Source organism: Pterocles gutturalis, unplaced genomic scaffold (genome assembly GCF_000699245.1).
Source record: "Pterocles gutturalis isolate BGI_N339 unplaced genomic scaffold, ASM69924v1 scaffold6936, whole genome shotgun sequence".
In the NCBI taxonomy this organism is placed as follows: Eukaryota; Metazoa; Chordata; class Aves; order Pterocliformes; family Pteroclidae; genus Pterocles; species Pterocles gutturalis.
This window is the reverse complement of record NW_010097760.1, coordinates 56,512-76,694: the sequence shown is the minus strand read 5'-3', so window position 1 is coordinate 76,694 and position 20,183 is coordinate 56,512. Positions and strand designations below refer to the sequence as shown.

Genomic DNA, 20,183 nt, shown 5'->3' with positions numbered 1-20,183 from the left:
GGGCAAGAATTTTAATAAACATTCTGTTATTTTGTGTGCATTATTTTTGGCACAGTTTTATGTTTTATAAAAGTACATCATTGCCCCACCATAATAATTAGTGTGTATTGGTGCATACCTCTGGTGAGAACCTGCTTGGGTTTTTTTCATCATAATCAAAAGCCTATTCTAAAGGGTTGTTAAGAGCCTCACCTCCTTTGGTTTGCAGTGGTATGCTGAGAATGTCAGCCTCTGTGGATGGCTCATTGTTCATGCTGATGCAATATAATGGTTCACCCAAGAAAGAAGGTTTCTTCAACCTTTTTGTGTTGAGTGCTCTTGACATAAAGTAACCTTCAGTAATACTCTTAACTCCCATCTTCTGTAAAACTTCTAGGTCATCAGGTTCCTCTGTTTGGGCCAGTGAATCCTTTGATAAGTGACTATCAGCCAACGCTTTGCTGATATAGTAGCCAGGGATTTCACCCTCTGTATTAACACATAAGCTTTTGTCTTCGAGTCCAGCCCTTTCCTGAGTCGTTAACATCCCTACAATATGGTCTTCAACTAACATTTTGGAAAGAGTAGATGTGGAGTGAAGAGTGTAGTCTTGACTTGTGTAACAAGGGGGACTTAATCCACAAGAAAGAGATTCCTGAGACTTTGGCATGGTAACGTTGCTTATTGTTCTCCGAGTCTGCATACATTCTTCCAGAAGGGTCTTAAGCTGCTCTTCAGAGAGTCCTGTTTGTTCTTCAGTCTGAAAAAAAAAGGGCAAGAATTTCTTCTGTCAAAATATAATTAATGAAAAGCAGCACCATAAAACAGTTTGAGAGATACAAATGCACTGGCAAACTCTTAAACTGATATCAATGTTTTTCAGTTCAAACTGAATTTAAATATACATTTACATAAATGCATCATTTATGTAATGTCTTCACTAGGTTCTAGACAGATTAGATGCTGTAAGTTAGGAAAGAAGTCAGATGTCCACAAGACACTGAGAGGCCTTTCATTTTACTTAGTCTTCCACTAGATATCACTGCTTTTTAACTACCAAAGCATTTACTTTTTCGTCTGTCTTGGCTTGTTGTGTATACATACGGACACACACACACTTTCAGATTTTAGTTACTGAAAGCAAAACAGCACATTGCCAAAAGACTTTCAGCTGTTGGGGGCAATGCAACTGGGGTCAAAAATGGTTTTGGACAGTACCAGCCCACAAAGATTGACTGAAATATTCCCAGCTGCTCCCTGCAGAAATGCAACACAGCGCCCACCATGTGACATGTCCACCATGTGACAAAAAGCCCATGCATTACTCATCTACAGGACCTACAACGTCAAGTTTATGCCATGGCACGTAACGGAAGAAAGCCCCATCTCTGTACAACAGGTTTACTGCTCTCTACAAGCTGTCACTGCTTGGATAGCTCACAGGTGTTATCTCTTCAGTCAATTTCTTATTCAGACAGTGGTGCACTCCCATCATTTTTATTACGCAGGTTTCCTTTACCGGACATTTCTTACAATTCGATATTAAAGATAATGACTGATATTAGCTGGTAATGGTGAAGACTAGCGAAGGATATTTTGCTTAGAAAAGTTTGCAACGGGGAGCTACTTCTAGCTTTCACAATCCTTAATGCTCCTTGGTAATAGAGAAGCACGATACTCCCTGACAATTTAAAGATCGTAACGAAAAGTACAGGCCATATTTTAGATACGCACAATACATTTGCCCATGAAATCTGAGAGATAGAAGATATAATAAAACATATTATAAATAAGAACTATGCAACATTTAATGGAAAAAGATGCTTTCTACAATCAACCTCAGTTTTACCCAACCTCCAGGAGACACAGGATCAGTTGACCATCTGATGAACTCCCTAAGGCTGCAGTGATTTATGTCAAACAATTATTTGAGTCACTGTGTAATGACTATCAGACAGAATTTACTTTACATTGTGCTAGAGCATGGAGCTACTGTCATTTCAGAGGAAAGATCAATATGAGATGTCTAGCCAATTTTTTTTCCTTGAAGGTCTCTTATCCAACTATGGGAGTGATATGACCCTGTTAGATGTATATGACATGATGCGATCACAGCCCAAGTACCTGAAAACTGATTGTTCATATTCATGAATGGGGACAGTTTTCAGTACAGAAGGAAATAGTACTTATTTGTAAAACTTCTTGTGGCTATTAAAAATTACACGGTGATACTACAAAGTGAACAAGAAAGACATTCTAGATTACTTTCAGTCACTATTCCGTATTTATATGTTCACACACTGATAATAGCTAATAACTGCTACTACACACTGATTACTTTACAGTTCAGGCACTAGCTGATGTACTTAAAGTCATTTTTATAGATTTATTTCACCCACTAGTCTTTTCCTGCACAGACCCATTTCCTTATCAAAGCCACTTTGAGTTCACTTCCTACACACACAAAAGAAGACAACTGCATTAAAGAAATAGAGATGTTAAGGGCTTTTAAACAAACAAAAAAAAACCCCAGAGCATTGACAAACTATCATTATCTGTAGAAAGCTTTATTTAGATGAACATAAAATCAGGTAATTACATTGAGATCCAGCTAATCTTGGTATCAATCAATGTACTTTTGATAATACAACGAAAATCAAGCCACAACCGTAAGCACTTATCTGGATAACACAAAAAATTATGACATCTTCAAACTTTTTTCAGGCTTTTAGATTTTAATCCTAGATGAAAAGTAAGACAGGGAAAAACAGTCAGCAGCAAAACACATGACGAATCAAAAATTAAACATGGAATTTTTCAAATTTTCTTTCTCAATCTAATCTACTAGCCCATGCTGAATTCTTACATTTCTTGAACAAGTATTTTAACTTGCAGGACAATGTCTGTTTACAAGTAGTCATTATTAGAGTGGACGCACTGTAAGAAACAAGACGCATTCATTCAGGCAGAGCAGCACAGTCTCATAGTTATACCACTACTGGAAGCACAGCTGCATCTAGAGCATATCCACAGAGTAGATTATGCTATGTAAACATAACTATATTTGTATCACAGAAGATTCTCACATCTGGAAACCCACATGGATTCCCACATGTTTTTGAGTATGTGGTATTTCAAAGCTCTTGGCCAAGATCATTTGGAGCTAATTTTATGTTAATGACAGGGCAATTCACTCACTGCAGAAAGGAATTCTGCATCTGGTGCAAACGAATGACTGAGTATAAAATGAACATAGTGAGGAAGATCACCTTGTCCTGCTTTTCTTTCATCCTTTTATTGCCCCATCCCATCCCATCCCATCCCATCCCATTTATTTGCAATCTAGTTTTCCTTGTCGAAATATATTTTTTTCCTTTCAGGAAAATCATATGGCTTGTATTGACAATTAGTCCATAGATTACCTTGATTATTACCAGAGGGCTAGGTGGGGAAATTCATGAATGGGGAGGGGAATGAGTATAACAGTTACAGTGAAAAAGTTTGGTGACTTGTGGGCTTGTTTTTCTCCAGAGTGGCGGGCCTGCAGGCAAAGCAGACAGCGTAAAACATTACTTATTTTTGTTCTTTCTTTAATTCTTCCTCCTTTTGGATTGTTTTGTAAGACATGCTTGCAAGGATGCAAAGATAAGGAAAGAAAAAGTATTTAACATACCTCTCAAAAAATTACATTTTAAAATAACAAAGGCTTACTGTTCACCATTTTCTTGTGCCAAAGTAATTTTAGGGTTAAGGAATAACATACAGTAGAGGAGAAGGTAGCTCTTAAATGGCCATCAGTCATCCACTCAGCAGCAGGAAATTTACATTGAAATGAAAGCAGAAAGGCTGCTGTTCAAATCAGAAAACTGGGTTTAGGGACACATGTAATACTCTAAGGAGAGACACCTCATACCAAAAAAGGCTGTGCATTTGCAACCAAATGAGCTTTTTAACTCATGGGATCACATAATACAGCAGTTCTATTAGGAGTCTGCAAAGTATGTATTTGCACACACCAGAAGAAATCCTGTCACAGCTAACTGTACTAATTTAGGGTCACAAGACTTGGAATCAGTAACACAGTCTTAGGGAGACACTAGATTCTACTTCTCCCAAGCTTTCACTGCCCTCACTGTAAATAATTTACAACTCCTATACAGGAAAGATACTTCAAGATATTTCTTTAAAAATACAAGGTCATAAAATTAATGTCATTCAAAATGCAGAAACAGCCCACTAGACAAGGGAAAATGAGCTATTAGGTCTGGTTCCCATTAGAAATTGGAAAATCTTTTAATTGTTCTGGCTAATTTTTAATAGGACCCTGAGTCCCATTCATTCCCTAGGCTTTTTACCGTTAATGATCCAAAAAACTAATTCCTAGCCAGGAGTTTAGGAGCCTGCTAATGACCTTTACTGTTTATATGTGGCTAGTTTTTCACACACTTGTGGCCCTTGTCTAACTGAAGATTTCTTGTTCCTTGCTGAATTCCTCAGTGGCATGGGTCTATAGAGAAAACCTTACTGCATGTGGTAGGAATGCAAACTTGTAGATTGCTGTGGACAGACCTGCTGTGACTAAGGGGCTTGCAAGTTCAAAGCTTTAGGCTTGTTTTCCACATCTTCACAGTAGCAGAAACAGACTAACACTGAAAGGCCTCATCAGATTTTAGCATAGGGAGAAGGCTAATATGTCAGGATTATTTCTAATTATAGTAAATAGTCATAAAACAACACACAGTAAATTAATAAGCACTAGAAAGCCAGGACTATTTAAGGACTCATGTAGCTGGCATGTCTGCAAATGCGCATATTTTGTTTCTTAAAAGTATTACACTCAACAGTTCTTATGATACTTTATTTGCCTGAAAAAATTTACCTTGATTTACTCTGATTTACTTACATTTTTACTGATGTGTAGGACTGCAACAGTCAATTCTAAAGTAACTGCTCTCTTCCTGATAAAAAGACTCCATTCTAAGAATACAGTAATCTATTGAGACAACATTCAGATTTTTGACATATCAGCACAGGAACTTACTTCATGACTTATTAACAGTTTCTCAAGCAGTTCTGTTCTGCTTTGAAAAGACAATCCTTGCCTTGTATCTCCACACTGCTCAACTCCATGTGCACCACCAACTCCAAGGTCCCACCTTTATGCACCACACACCTGTCTATGACCAGTGCTGGTCAGTGCCACTTTGCAATATTAACATGCTGCACACAAAACCAGACACATAATGGCATTGTGGGGGAACTCCTTACAATTTCCAGAAATGCTTAAAGCCCAAACTTCTTTTGCAGTACAGAAGTCAGGATTGGTGTCCATAACTTGTAAACTAATTTAAATTATGGGAATATGTCCCTATGAGACTGTCATGGGTTAAACCCCCGCAGGCAGCTAAGCACCCTACAGCTGTTGCTTACTTCCCACCCCCCACACCAGTGGGGCAGGGGAAGAGGAAAGGAAGAATAAAAGTAATAAAACTTGTGGATAGAAATAAAAATTGTTTAATAAGCAAAGAAGAACGGACAGAAGAGAACGAAAACAAAACAAGTGATGCAAAGGCAAACACTCACCATCTCCCATGGGTAGACCAACACCCAGACAGTTCCTGAGCAAAAGATGGGCAACTTCCTAGAACCCTCTCTTTTCCCTTTTTATTGCTGTGTATGATGTTATATGGCACAGAATAGCTCTTTGGTTAGTTCAGTTCATCTGCCTCGTTGTGTTCCCTCCCAGCCTATTGCACAGCCCCAATCCGTTCACTGGGAGGCCAGAGGCAGAAACTTCACTAATAAATTGGAAATAGAAAGCCTTAAAGGATTTTTTTCCCCTTTATCTGACAAAGGGAAATCTTCACAGAAGTCAAAAGGGAACAAGAGTTTAGACAATTTTGTTCTTATTTAGAGTAGCAAAGCAGGTGAAAATTGTGAAGCAAAGCCATGGTAATTCCAGCACTTAATTTCTTTTTGACTTTTAAGACAGCCTACAGGTTATACAAGTAAAAATAATTATGACAAGTTATTGCAGGCAAAATTAATTTAAACATGCATATTTCAGTCATTACAAAGAGGCATAATAGGTGTTTTTACTTTATCTTTCTCAAAAATATCCAGTCAATTGCTTGTGGTTTGAATGTGCAAATAACAAAAAACTGCTTCATCAGCTATGCCACTCCCTGTAGACTTTAGAAAGAGAAGGCAACTGGTTGCCAAAGGTGACAGAAGTAGAAACGAAAAAAGGAAGGTAAAACAACTTTTACAATTATTTTCTTCTCATTTGATGCCATAGACATTAAGCTACATTACTCGAAGCTGTAGAGTTTGCATGGGACTACACTAGGATATAATGAAGAGATTTCAGCAGCTGTGTTAATTTCTTCTTGGAAGTGTATGGAAATAGTTGTATAACTTTTAAAGATTCAAAAAGCTTAATTTCTGAATTGCTCCAAGTTGCACTTTTTACCCTTCACTTTCTGAAGCTTACTTCCAATTTTAGCTTCATTTAATGGTAGCTTTTGATCTGCAGGATGTGTAACATTTTCTAGGTGTCTGCATATTAGCAATGAGGTTTTCACCCAGGGACCCCAAAATCTAAATTTGTATGTCCTTACCAAAGTTTTCAGAAGGCAACCTTAGGAAACAAGATTTGAAAATGTCACACAGGTTTAAAGTTTTAAGTATTCCTATCAGGCATGTATTTATTAATAAAAAATTAATATTTTTAAAGTAATTGAAGATTATGTAATTATTTTTCTCAATTGCCTATGCATTAGAGGAAGATAGTGACTTTGAAGCTCCATTTTCATTAACTGAACCAAATACGGTATTTGTAAACAGTATTAGATTTAAACCTAAAAAGTTAAAATACAAAATATAACTCATTAATATCTGTATTTCCATTAGCATGCATAACATAAGACTTATGCATCCTTCTAAAATCCATTATTTTAGACTGTTAAAGCAATAGGATCAATCCACTAACTGCAAGTAATACTTCCTTTTCATCAGAAGGCAAGTAGCTTTAAACAGGGGTATTTAAAAAAAAACAAACCCAAACAACTCTTCCAACATCACAATGAAATCTGGTTTTGCCCAAAAGATATCCTAAAATTTTATAATGTTATTCTGTTCTCCTCCCTAATTGCAACCAGTGTTTGCAGCATTCTGGTACCTCTTGCCCTAAGATTCAAATCCTGCTGTAACTGTATAGCATATTTGACTTTTGTATATACTGTATAATTAAAAAAAATAGTTACGTTTCAATGGTTTTTAAACACTGTTGTCTTGCTACTGAATTATACTCCAGCTTCCACCATAAGCAGCAGGGCACAAACTTCTAGTAAGCAGGAATCAACAAAGGAAGAAATTTTACTCAGTGTCTTTAACAGAACAAAAGGTAAGCACTAAAACTCTAAATAGACATTAAACTGTGTAAATTAAATTTGCATACAGTTTATTTTCCTAGCCAGGGCAGACATATCCTAGTAGTCACTAAACAATGAGTCAAGAGTTCTTTAGAAAAAGAATTTAAAAGTTTAAGAATTTTAAAAGCTGCATAAATCATTATGTAACCCCTCCCCGACTTAAATATCACAGTTATAAAAGTCTCTGATTCAAATCACTTTGAATTTAAAATCCACCTACTCCAAGGTTGTCAACAAATGTTTTGCAAGAATTCAAGTTCTTCTAACTTCAGATTAGTTCAACATTTAGCTCATCTAATCTACTGCATTTGTAGACACAAAAAACTAAGCATTATACTATATATAGAGTCACTGTGTTATTTTTTTTCCCTCATTTCTAAAATCTTCCTCAACAAATGGATAGCTCCCTGCTTTTAGAGCCCTAATGTCATACACTTTCAAGTATTCTTAGGTTAGAAAGTAAGCTGTTTTTATTTGAACACACTCAACATATTTGAGAAAATGTAGGACACAAACCCCTGAACTGGTATTTACAATCATTCTGAATAAGACTTTCATTTTCTAGCCTCTACTGAAGCAGCAGAACTTCTGCAATCTAGGCTATTTAGCATTCAAAACCAGTTTCCTAAACACCCCATTTTGTGTTTTTAACTGTTTATTATTAAGCATTTAACAGATTTCATTCCATAGAACTATCTTCCTTGAATATTATTAAGTTGTGGCTTTAATTTTCAGCAAAGCCAGTAGAGTAGACAAAAATGCCTTGATGTGGTTGCAGCTGTTTTCTGTTAAAAAAACCCACTTATTTTTCTTTTGGTTAAGCTGGCTTCTCCTCCCCCCTAGATACAGTGTAGTATAGTGGTACCACAGTATCTTATTCTAGCAATTGTAAAACTCTGCAACAAAGTATCTTTTAAGATTTTAAGAGTACTCAGGGGTCCACAGTCTACTGAGGTAACAGCAAATATAAACAGTAATAAAACTAAGGACATGGAGATTTGTTTCTCTGTAACATAAAAAACTTTATTGCAAGTGATGAAACACCAATAAAACTTAAAACTAACAAAATGCCTTCACCCAAGAAGGTGGAGAGCAGGGAAGCCACAAACACATGATCCAGGTGACCTCTGTAGTTAGGTGCAGTTTAGTCCTACTAAAAATAAGAAGGACTGGCCGAAGGAGCAGTAAGCCACAAAGACTCACCAAAGCAACTATAGGCAGAAGCTTAAAAAAGAACAAAGTAATAGATTACGTATTCTAGGAGTTCAGGGCATACTTCCTGACACTCGTTAGGACTATCTTTTAAAGGGAATCTTATTAATTGGCCTGGTGTATCAATAGCAACACGCACCTCTGAATGCTGACTTCTATAAAACATGGTAAACCTGACCTGTGATATATATTTTGGAGATGGAAGCTTCCCCGCCCAACAGCAGAACTATGCTATGAAGGAAGTTCTGTATGCAGAACAACAAGATGTGATGGGTTTGCCCTTGGCTGGGGGCCAACTCACACACACCCACTTACCCAATGTGGGGCTCAAACCCACGACCCTGAGATTAAGAGTCCTGTGCTCTTAACCAGGACACAAAATAAAGAAACCCGCAGTGTTCTCTAGTGAAGTAATACAGGTAGTGTACAATCTCAATTGTCCAAGTTAGGGAAAAAAGCACATAGTTTCTTTTATAAATGTGGTTTGCTTACAGAGGTTTTGACTCTATCAAACACAGATGACAGTATTCCTTTCTGAAAGCAAGGGACTCAGCCAAGTACTATTGTTAACTGTCGTTCCCCAAGGTCTACACAGGTGTCAGAGAGACACCAGCACTTCAGATTGTAACTCAACCCAGCTAAAATCTAAAGAAAAGAACAGTTAGAGTTTTGCTTACAAATTATTGTTTTAAAACTGAAGCCTTTCTGACTGAAGCCTTTTGACAACATAACTCAAATTATACTAAGCAAAAAGAGAATAAATGGGAAGAAGTAGAGGTCAATATTACAACAGAAATTTGGCAAAACACAGAAGATTAGAAAAAGGTATACAAGACATTACTTTTCAGAAACTTGTTTCCGAGAAATATGTTGAAGTACAGAAATGTAACAACACATAGTTTTAAATAACAAGACCCATAATGTATTACACTGGCTTAGCTTTCATTGTCTTGTTGTTATAGTTCATCCCACAAGCTCAATATAAGCATATACAGTATTGCCATGTATCAGCAAATGCAAACGCTCAAACACTTGAGAACCAGGATGCCTCTCCAAAAATAGCAGGTCTGGTACATCTGAAATGGTAATTTTTTTCTTGTTCTGATCTGTTAATTGTTACAGTTTTAAAGAAAGGCTTGGCTTTCTCTCTCTTTTAATAGGAGCAAAGATTTTAGTGCAATTATTGGACTGCAAAAATCTAGAGCTTTAACAGTACCAAAAATTACACAACTTGGAGGAAAAAGAAAGAGAAGTTGGCAATATTTGTAATTATGTGAATTGCAAATACAGAATCCTACCTCACACAATGGCAGGAGTATTAAGTCTCTTGAAAAAAAAGAAAAAAATCAACTTCTCATTTACTGCTCGTGAAATGTTTCTGACCGTTTTAATTTATGGCATGAATAATTACACTCACTAAGGAACAGTCCGTCTAAAATCTATGAAATTGTCATTGCCTTTTAGAGAAAAATCACTGTACATGAGTACAGATAAATGAGTAAAGTAGGGATAGTTTTGCCACATCTCAGTCTCTGCCTATGAGAGGTCAGAGAAAGAATTGATAAAATTTTTTTTTTCATTTTGTGTTTGGTGGGGCTTGTTGCCACAGGGCAAGTGCAAAGTTTCTGCAGGGAACATCAGGTTGCAGGTGTGCTTGTCAATGTGGGCATTATTTTATGGAGTGCTGAAAAAAATATTTTTTAAAAAGGAAGACAATAATGAAGAATCTTTTTCTTTTCTAAAGAATGGAAGGGTATTTTGAAATGAGATACCTGCATCTGGCTCTACTATTTCCATTCAAAACGAAAACCCAAAAGCCTTTTAGGAAGAATGTAATGAACAATATTGCCCTAGGGAAAACCTTTTCTTTGGAGTTTCAAGCCTGCCTGAACCCGTTCTTGATTTTGAGGACGGGGGAGGAGTGGATCCTTTCAGTAAGTACAAGAACAGGAGTTAAACCTTGAAACATTCAAATATACATTACTGGAAAATTTACATTTACCACGTAACAAAGCTAAGACTGAGGTAAAACAAGTTGTAATCTATTATTATTACTTGATGTGTGTCAGCTGTTCTTTTTAATTACAAATGCAAAATTATATTATTCATTTTTTTGTCTGACTACAAAGGTCACTCTTCAGAAAGTCTAGTTGTTAAAGTAAACATTAGTTTTGATCATTTATTAAAACCCATATAGTTTTTCCTCAGGCTTGTCTAACACGTATAGTAAATGTGCATCAATACCAACGACCATATTTCTGCTGGTATGATAAATTTCTTATCTTATTATAACCAAAATCCATGTATTTTATGTCCTTGCCAAACTAGAAACAGCATAAACATTATAAGATCAGGTAGGAGAACCAACCTCCTTTTTTTTCTTCTGGAGTGATGAGGAAATACCTCACAGTTACTTTACCACTATATTTCTAATAGTTCTTAATTCTCTAGGCCTTATAAATAAAAACCCTTTACAGCATCTTTTGCTGTTCTTTTTCTGAGTCACAGATCCTTTCTCACGGCCCAGAACAAAGACATCTAGAAAAGTACATTCAAAATGTTGCAGTTCCTTATTGTTATTATCCCGGTTCATGTAATCAGAAGCACAGCTATCTGCATTCAGATAAAAAGCAAGAAAGCCTTCACTCACTTCACCGAGACAGTTGATTTGACCATGGAAACTATAGGGCAAGAGGTACATAACATAACGTTGTAGTACATGTTTCCTTCCCTCCACTTACTCATTTCCTGCTAAACCCATTCCTGGTAAATATGAGATGGACACGTGTTTGTAACTAGAAGCAACGACAGCTTTCAACAGGTCACACAACCACACTGGCCATGCTCCTGTACTTACTCCTCATCACCAAAGAGAATACCACAAGCCAAGTGACAGATGTGCAGGAAAACAGATAGCCCAAATAGCATATACTAAGCACAAGCATACCAGCTTTCCTGCACCAGGGACAAAAAAATAATTATGCTCATGTGGAAATCTAAAGGCTTGCTTTATAGCAAAAAGACTCACCGTTTAAAAAATAATGTCTTGGTGACACAAGAATATTTTAGTGTTTGAATTTTTCACCCATTTTCTGCAGAACATGCTCACATGTAAAATGTAATTCAAAACAGCTGTGTAAACACTGATTCTAAGAAATTTTACTTTTAGGGAAATTAATACAATTCTAGAAACAACAAACAAATTACCAAAATGTAACATGGTACGGCTGCATGTAGCTCACAGTAAATTTTTTGCAGTTTGAAACATATAATTGCTATAGGAATAGCTAAAATATATTCTTAAATTAAGCTTGGGACAATCCCATTTATATTCAATGATGTACACCACTGCACAAAAAGGAAAAAAAGTCTTATATTTCCCCTAGTGAAAGACATGAAAGCATGAAAAGACTCATGTTTTTCAAAAGAAAGTTATGTAAATTTATCACGCATTTGGGATACAGGTGACTCAACTGGAGCTGGAGTCCGTCTTTTGCCCATAAAGCCAAAGTTCACATGTCACTCATAAGATCTGAAAGATTAATTTACAAAAAGTCTGTGTGATCACATTACAAGGTCAATGGCTTAAACACAAAGCTCTGTGCACCCCAGTTGCTTGGAACTTTCTTTACCGCACATTGGAATGTTTTTGCCCGGTTGCTTTGGTAAAAAAAAAACAACCAAAGTTCACAGCTGTGTTTCTGATGAATTAATGATGACATTGTTGGTTTTAGAGGACACTACTCTCACTTATGTGGAATCACAGCCACTGAATCGGTAGGCAATGAGAGAGTCAAGTGTTTTCTGTGCATCTTCCACGCACTTAGCAGAAAGCTACTGATTCATTAGGCTAATTCAGACAGAGAGTTCCTGTTGAAACACATTGAGAAAATAACAGATCATATTTTTTGAAACAAAAATCAGCAGCTTTTGGTGGATGATAAATATTTGTCATAACTTCTTTAACTGAGGACACTCACTGCTTAGGTAGCATGCTTTTCCATTAAACTTATTAATATTTCAAACTTTTAGAGGAGTTTTAGGATAGATGGGCAAATTATTCAAGTTAAATGCACCAAGGATCTGATTGAAACACAGGTCATGTGTCAAGCTAAGACAAATATAACAGATGTTCATAGAAAGATACATACCTCTGAAAACACGTAGTTTAGCAGCAGTTTCTAGCATTATTATACTGCATAAGACGCAATAAGAGCATACTAAAAGAGATGGAAATACTAAGTATCTATTTTTAATGCTAATTACAATAATAAAAACATACATCAATATCAAACCTGTTGCGGTTATAGATATAAAAATCTGTAAAAATACCAAGATTGGATACAGCTGCAATCTGGAAGGACGATGCTGTGTAGTAGCATAGCCTCTACAATGGGATTATATGTGTGTATCCCAGCCCAGCTGGCACAATTTGAGAGCTATATCTGATTTCTAAAATGAATCAGTTTTAATTAAGAAAGACACATCATGATTCTGAGACACACAATGACACTCTATCATTTCCAGAGACATGATGTCCTGGTGTCAGCTGGGACAGAGTTAACTTTTTTCATAGTAGCTAGTAAGGGGCTGGTTTGGATTTCTGCTGGGAAGGCAGCTGATAACATACTGATGTTTATAGCTGTTGCCAGGACAGTCAAGGACTCTTCAGCATCTCTGCTGTGCCAGTGTGTGCAGGGGCAGGAGAAGCTGGGAGGGAGCACAGCCCCAATTACTGGCTTGGGATTCAACTTTAGGTTTAGAATTGAGACCTAAATTGGCCAATGGTCTATTCCATATCATGCACATCAGGCCCAGTATATAGATTAGGGTCTGTCTGGAAGCTCTCTCTCTCGGTCAACTCTCGGGCTTTTATTTCTTTTCCAGGGTTGCAGTTTCGGGACTTTTAGCTGCTCTGGGCTTGTTAGCCAGGAAGGGGCCGAGCCTTGGTAATTGGGTAGTGAGCAGCTGTACTGTGTATCACTTATTTGTGTATATTATCATCATTGTTATTATTATTTTCAATATTATTGTAGTTCAGTTATTAAAGTTTTCTTATCTCAACCCACAAGTCTCTTTTCCCTTTACCCCTTTAATTTTCTCCCCCATCTCAGGGAGGGAAGAGGGTGAACGAGTGGCTGGGTGGTGTTTGCTGTTAGCTTGGTTTAAACCATGACACATCAGAAATGAACTGTGGACCTGAGGGGTCTGCCTGGCAGGAGACACAAACAACTTGTTCTTGCCTTGTGGAATCTGTTCACACATGTGTCCCCTTACAGTACTAAGCACGACTTGATATGGGAATTCTTTTAATGCCCCTGATGCATTTGATGCAGGCTGTTTTACTTTATGCATGGGTACATGTTACATTTATAATTTTACATGAGCCAGTTTAATATTGGCTACTGGAAGCAACAGGCTCTAAGTCTCCATACTAAAAAGCCATAAATTGAAGCATGGAGAGAATAACAAGAGGAGGGACATGACATAGGTGTTTTCGTATTTTATCCTCAAGTCACTCTGGGGAAAGGGGATTAGGGCACTGCAGTCTCTCTACTCAGAGCTGGATGTGCTAAGAACCAGGTCATAACATCTTCTACCTTTTCAGGCATTCTCTCTTTGTCTTGGCTTTCCTCGCAAAATAGACCTCAGTTTCAATGACAGCCATGAATAGTACTGCACTGAATCTATTCTATAGCCTATTGAGGATGGATGGTTTTCTCTTAGAACATCACAGACGTAGTTTGAAACAGCAGACTTATGAAGAACTAAATTTAGTTCTACCATTGCTAGGCAAATGTTTGAACCATCACGTACACAGAGAAATTAGAAGAGCTTTTCCTTGTTTGAAACAAGAATGTTTTAAATGTGCATAGCTTTACAAAGTTTCTCTAGGTTTTAGATCTTAAGAAGACAAAGGCACCTGACTGGAGGCCACATAAAATACCTAAGCTCCAGAAAGCGTGAGAGTTCAGACAGGCTTGGGTTTTGGGGGTCTTTCTGCTCTTATAAGCTTGCCTTAGGCTGTTCCCAGCTCAGTAAACTGGCTGCTCTGAATATTATTCTAAAGCACATAATCCTCACCCTGAAGTGCAGAGAAAGTCCAGGAATTAACATACATTCACTCAATACAGCTTTAAGTGACTTGCCCAAGGTGGGAAGGCAGAGAGTTAGCTAAGCCACTGTACCCACCTTTCTCTCACAATGTTCTGAGGGCTTACTTGGTAGAAATTCACATCTTATTTAAAAAAAAAAAAAGTCTCACTGATGAAAAGGAATCAGTGATTTAAGTCTGTCTCACTGTCTTGATTTATATCTATATATGTGGAGTAAGGGTGATGGTGTGCAAGTATATGCCCAGCATGCACCCCAATGAATTAATTTAATAATTTACTAGCTTATTCACAAAACCAGAAATATCAGGATGGGCACAGGAAGAGGCTTCAAATGAGAACAGTACAAAATAATAGAGTATTAATAATATATTAGTAAGCAAAGTGGATGCATACAATGCAAATTCCTATTCGGCAGGATTAGCTATTCAATTATACAATTTAAAAAAAAATCCCAATATTTGACTTTAGGACATGGAGAGAAAATCTGGGTCACTGTATCTCCCAAAACCACAAAACAGACCCATATGTTCATGAAACAAACCCATATGGAAAAAAATCCATCTTTTAAAGATATCCAGGAATAACAAGACTCATCAAAGAATTCTAAAAAATTCTGTAATGAGGAACTTAAGATTTCTTTTTCTCATGACACAAGAAAAAAGTTCATACTGAAAACCTTAACATTTTGCTCTTGTAATTAAAAATAAATAAACAAATAAAAAATTTTAAAAAGAGTGGTGGATATTTGTTAATACAACAAATATAATGAGATAAGATCTAAAAGGATAGCTTCCCTTCTTCAAATGAAGTCTCTTTATTTCCAGTGAGCAGTACTTGGTTGAGAGTTCTGTCAGGAGGGAATCTTCTGGCTTTTGGACAGCCCCAAGGGCCAAGTACTCGATCTCCTGTAAGAAGGGGCATACTGTAACAAAGAGGGGAAAGAAGGCCTTGCCCTGCTCTGAGCGTTTACATCTGGTTATAGCTACAGTATAAAACCATGCCTGTCTGAAGTTAGAGCACTGCATAAAAGGTGCCAACAGATTGTGCGACAAAAACAGTCTGAGAGTCAGGGAACTAACGATCCATCGTACTCTATCTCTTGTCCTAACACAAAAGTGAACTTGATCCTGAATTTAAAAAATATCTGTGACTATGAAGCTACTGCAAATTAAACAAGAGAAGTTCAACCTGCTAAACTTCATTGCTACTAAAAGATCTATATAAAGTTTCTATCATAAATGAGATAAAGACCAAAGATAGAGTACACTCAGACCTACAAATCACTTCACACAATGCTGTGTTTTTATTCATACAAGTGACTGCAAAACTGAGATTTCAGGAAAAAATAAGTTTGAGAAAGGTAAACACAAAAAAAAAGTAAAACAATTAAGAGAAAACTGTATTCTGTACTTCTTCTGACAACAGAAATTAGCAACAGTAGGAACTGCAATTGATTACATCTTACATTATTTGAATATTAAAGCAAAATATTTTATTTAGAACCACATAATGATAAGATCACAAAAAAATAAAAGTAAATATATTGATGAACAGATCTAAAAACAAGAGGTGACATACATCATAAAAATGAAGGAACATTTAATTCAACCTTCTCAATTACTGCCTTCATAAAATATTTCACATAATTTAGGACCATACTTACACTATCCTTTTCACTTACCTCACACAAAGAAATAACATAAGTAAATGGACTACAGCCTGTTCATCAGCACACATTGAGCTCTGCATATGCATTGACACAGACTGTAATCACATCTGATTTGTTGGCACAGTTCAGTGAATCCTTTATTACTATTTAATCCTGACTTCTATATATCCTAAAATTACCAGCTATCTACACAGCCTATATTGCACAGTATGTCTGATATCATAAAAGTACAGAACTGTAATTAAAATTACAGCATTAATACACATACTAAAACCATTCCTAAGGATAAGTGCCACAGGTAGTTTTTTGAATGCAATTACCTTGCACATTTTACAGTACTATCTGAAGAGAACATTACATTTTGAAGACATGAACAATTCAGATGAGAGAAAATAACATGAGCTAATGCCACGGCACACTGATCCACTCTTTGTACCTGCATGTTTCAGTATTCTTGTCATATAACTACAAGGAGCTTGAGTAGAGCCACAGACAATATCCAGATGCAAGATTATAGGATGGGCCTTTTAATAACGTCAAGGAACTCATAGCCTACAGAAGGTGAAGGGCAAAAGCTTTTATAAAACTTATTTTCCTTTCTAATTCTGTCTTGTTCAAGGAGTTGCTCTGGGGCAAGGCCCTTCAGAACCACTACAGAATGGCACACTGTAGTTTGACCCTCCTGCTCATCACCTCCCTTGACATCTACAAGATAAATTCTTGTAAAGCAGTATTAAATATTTGTATTTCCCTGATAAAGAGGATTTTTTTTCCTGTAAAACACAAGACCTTTAGGGTACCTATATATCCTCTAGTACTTTTACCTAGGGTATTTTCCACAAAAAAAGATAAACATGTCTAGAAAAAATTCCACTCTTACAATTTTCAGACATGGACCTTATCCATACAGTGAAGTATGCTGTTCACATACACGGTAATCAAAAGCCTCATATTCATGCTTTTAAAGCATTTCTTCCTTTCTTGATAAACATTAAGAATATTAAGCTTGCCTGGTTTATTCAGCATGAAACAGTCAACCAATATAGTATGTCTTTCCAGCTGTCCAAGAAAATAACTTAAAAGCATTAGAAAAAATAGAGAAATACAAAAATCATTTGGTTCAAAGAAGCTAATGCAAGTAGATACTAAATATTACGTCAGATTTCTTCAAAGATATGAACACATTTTATCAGAGACAGAAACACAGAATCATAGTGTAGTTGAGGTTGGAAGGGACCTCTGCAGATTGCCTAGTCCAAACAGCCTGCTCAAGTATTGCTCAGCGATGTGTCCAGTCAGGTGCTGGCTCTCTTTGAGGACGGAGACTCCACAACCTCTTAGTTACTTGTTCCAGTGTTCAATCATTCTTACAGTATTTTTTTCCCTTATGTTTAAAAGGAACATCTCGTATTTCAATCTGTACCCATATCTTTTTTCTGCAGGAAATGAGAGGAAAATAATGCTTGTGGAGCATGATTTGTGAGCTAGTTTCCACCAATTGCATTCTGATTCTAGTTAAACTACAATAAACTTTAAACACTTCCAAAGGAGTGTCTGAAAAAAATTCATGCAATGCCAGGAATTTAACACTCTTAACCAACACAAGATTTTAAAGCTATTTCTTAAAAAACTAAAACAATATGTGCCACCATCAATAAGCACAAGGAGGACACTCTCACATTTCATCTTCTCACACCAAGCTAATTAATTTTCCTTTAACAGTCTTGGTAAATCATCCTAACAGTTTAACAACACATTGTTCACAAACGTTTACATCCTTTTCTGGGCTTGCTAAAGTTACTATTTGACTGACTACTCTAACAAAAAAAAATCATCAGCCAATTGTTGGGTTACATAAGATAGCTTACAAAACAAAGCTTCAGAAAAAAATAAAAGACATCTTAAATTGTAAGTGTACATGAAAGAACAGATGAAATTCATCTGTGTTTTACACTGCATTTCGTTGTCAAGTTAAACATTCACCAGGAACGTTTTAGTACAAAACTGCCCTGTGTCAAATATATCAAATACATATGCAAGTCTAAAGCCATGTCCGGATGGCCATCCAACGGGATGGCTGCTGTTAAGCCATATACCAACTGTCCTGCAAACAGCTGTTACAGGCAGCAGAGAACTCAACCCGGAGCTATTACGGAATCTATTCAGGATCTCATGGACAGTATCTGCAGTCCATAGTGAATCCATTCTAATGAGAGCTCCATGGTCAGTACCAGTACCACTGCTGCAGTCATACTTCTGGACTCTCTAGAGTGAGAAATGGCACAGAGTAATACAATACTCAAATTCTCAATGTTGCATTAAGCCATATAGAAATTGCATACTCCTGCTTTATCTCACAGCCCTCTTGGGATAATGAGTCCTCTCTGCCAGTCTTGCTGATCGCTCTCCTCAAATATACTTTTTTCTTCCTTCAGGTGGTTTTATGGGCAGCCAAGTTACCAAGCACTTACCAAATTTGTGCTAAATATCATGTCTATTCCCACAGTGCACAGTCAAGTGACTTAAGAGCCACAACCTCCTCCAGTTCAGATTTTCTTTATTCAACCACAAAGAACAAGCCCCAGATTGCAAGCTAGGAAAAACTCCAGAGATTTCTAGTAAAAGAGTCTAGACATGAGACATCTGCACAATAAAACTAAATTGATGCTTGCTATATCCCATCATGAAATCCAAGTGAGTCATATAGCTCAAAGACTATTTTAAGCCTCTCAGCCTTGGTTGAAAGCTCTTATATTTTATTCACAAAACTATAAATGAATACTACCACTCAATCATCTTGTTCAAAGTTATTGTCCCTAATAGTTTTCTCCTTTTCTAAATATTAGTATAAAAATGACAAGTTTGTTTCACTGACTCCTAATTCTGTGAGTTTTCTTTGACAATGAGAAATTTACTAGATGTGCCTTAGTAGACCAACAATTCTATTTAATGAATTGTGAAATGTTGTTCTGTACCAGGGTGGGGAAATACTGTTCTATACCAGGGTTACATTTTTTCCCAAATGATTCATTATTTAACAATAAGGTATTCACATTATGAAACCAATTTCAGGTCTCAGGCTAAGTTAATACTGCATATCCTGAGATGTAAAGTATTTTTAGCTCTTATTGAGGCTTCATGACTGTTCAAAGAATCAAATCCACACTTAATGCTTTCAAATACAACAGAATTCAAAATGGAAGAAAAGATAAAACGCATCAACGGAAACATTTACTTGGCAGTGTTACACAGACTGTTAACACACCATGAAAAAAAAATACATTACACAGTACATATTGATCTCTCTTCTTTTAGTGAAAGAATGCTTCTTTATCACCTGAGGATGTTTTACATGCACCTCATAGATGACTTCTCTTCACCCCTGAAGAGAAGGACTTGGGGGTGTTGGTTGATGAGAAGCTCAACATGACCCAGCAATGTGCGCTTGCAGCCCAGAAAGCCAACTGTGTCCTGGGCTGCATCAAAAGAAGCGTGACCAGCAGGTCAAGGGAGGTGATTCTGCCCCTCTACGCTGCTCTGGTGAGACCCCACCTGGAGTACTGCATCCAGCTCTGGAGTCCTCAGCACAGGAAAGACATGGACCTGTTGGAGCGGGTCCAGAGGAGGCTACAAAGATGATCAGAGAGATGGAGCACCTCCCATGCAAGGACAGGCTGAGAGAGTTGGGATTGGAAGAAAAGGCTCCTGAGGGACCCTATAGCAGCCTTCCAGTACCTAAAGGGGGCTACAGGAGAGATGGGGAGGCACTCTTTA

The 20,183-nt window shown here is 36.9% G+C and overlaps 1 protein-coding gene across 1 annotated transcript in view; it reads right to left on the bottom strand.

The window, feature by feature from the left end:
- Positions 1–163: 163 nt before the first annotated feature.
- FSIP1 (fibrous sheath interacting protein 1) overlaps positions 164–20,183 on the bottom strand; it is a gene marked incomplete at its 5' end in the record, with an annotated part of 74,257 nt that continues 54,237 nt past the window's right edge. Inside the window, one exon of the mRNA XM_010086348.1 lies at positions 164–739. Within this exon, the coding sequence (XP_010084650.1) occupies positions 164–739 (576 nt within the window). The remainder of the gene's footprint in view (positions 740–20,183) is intronic.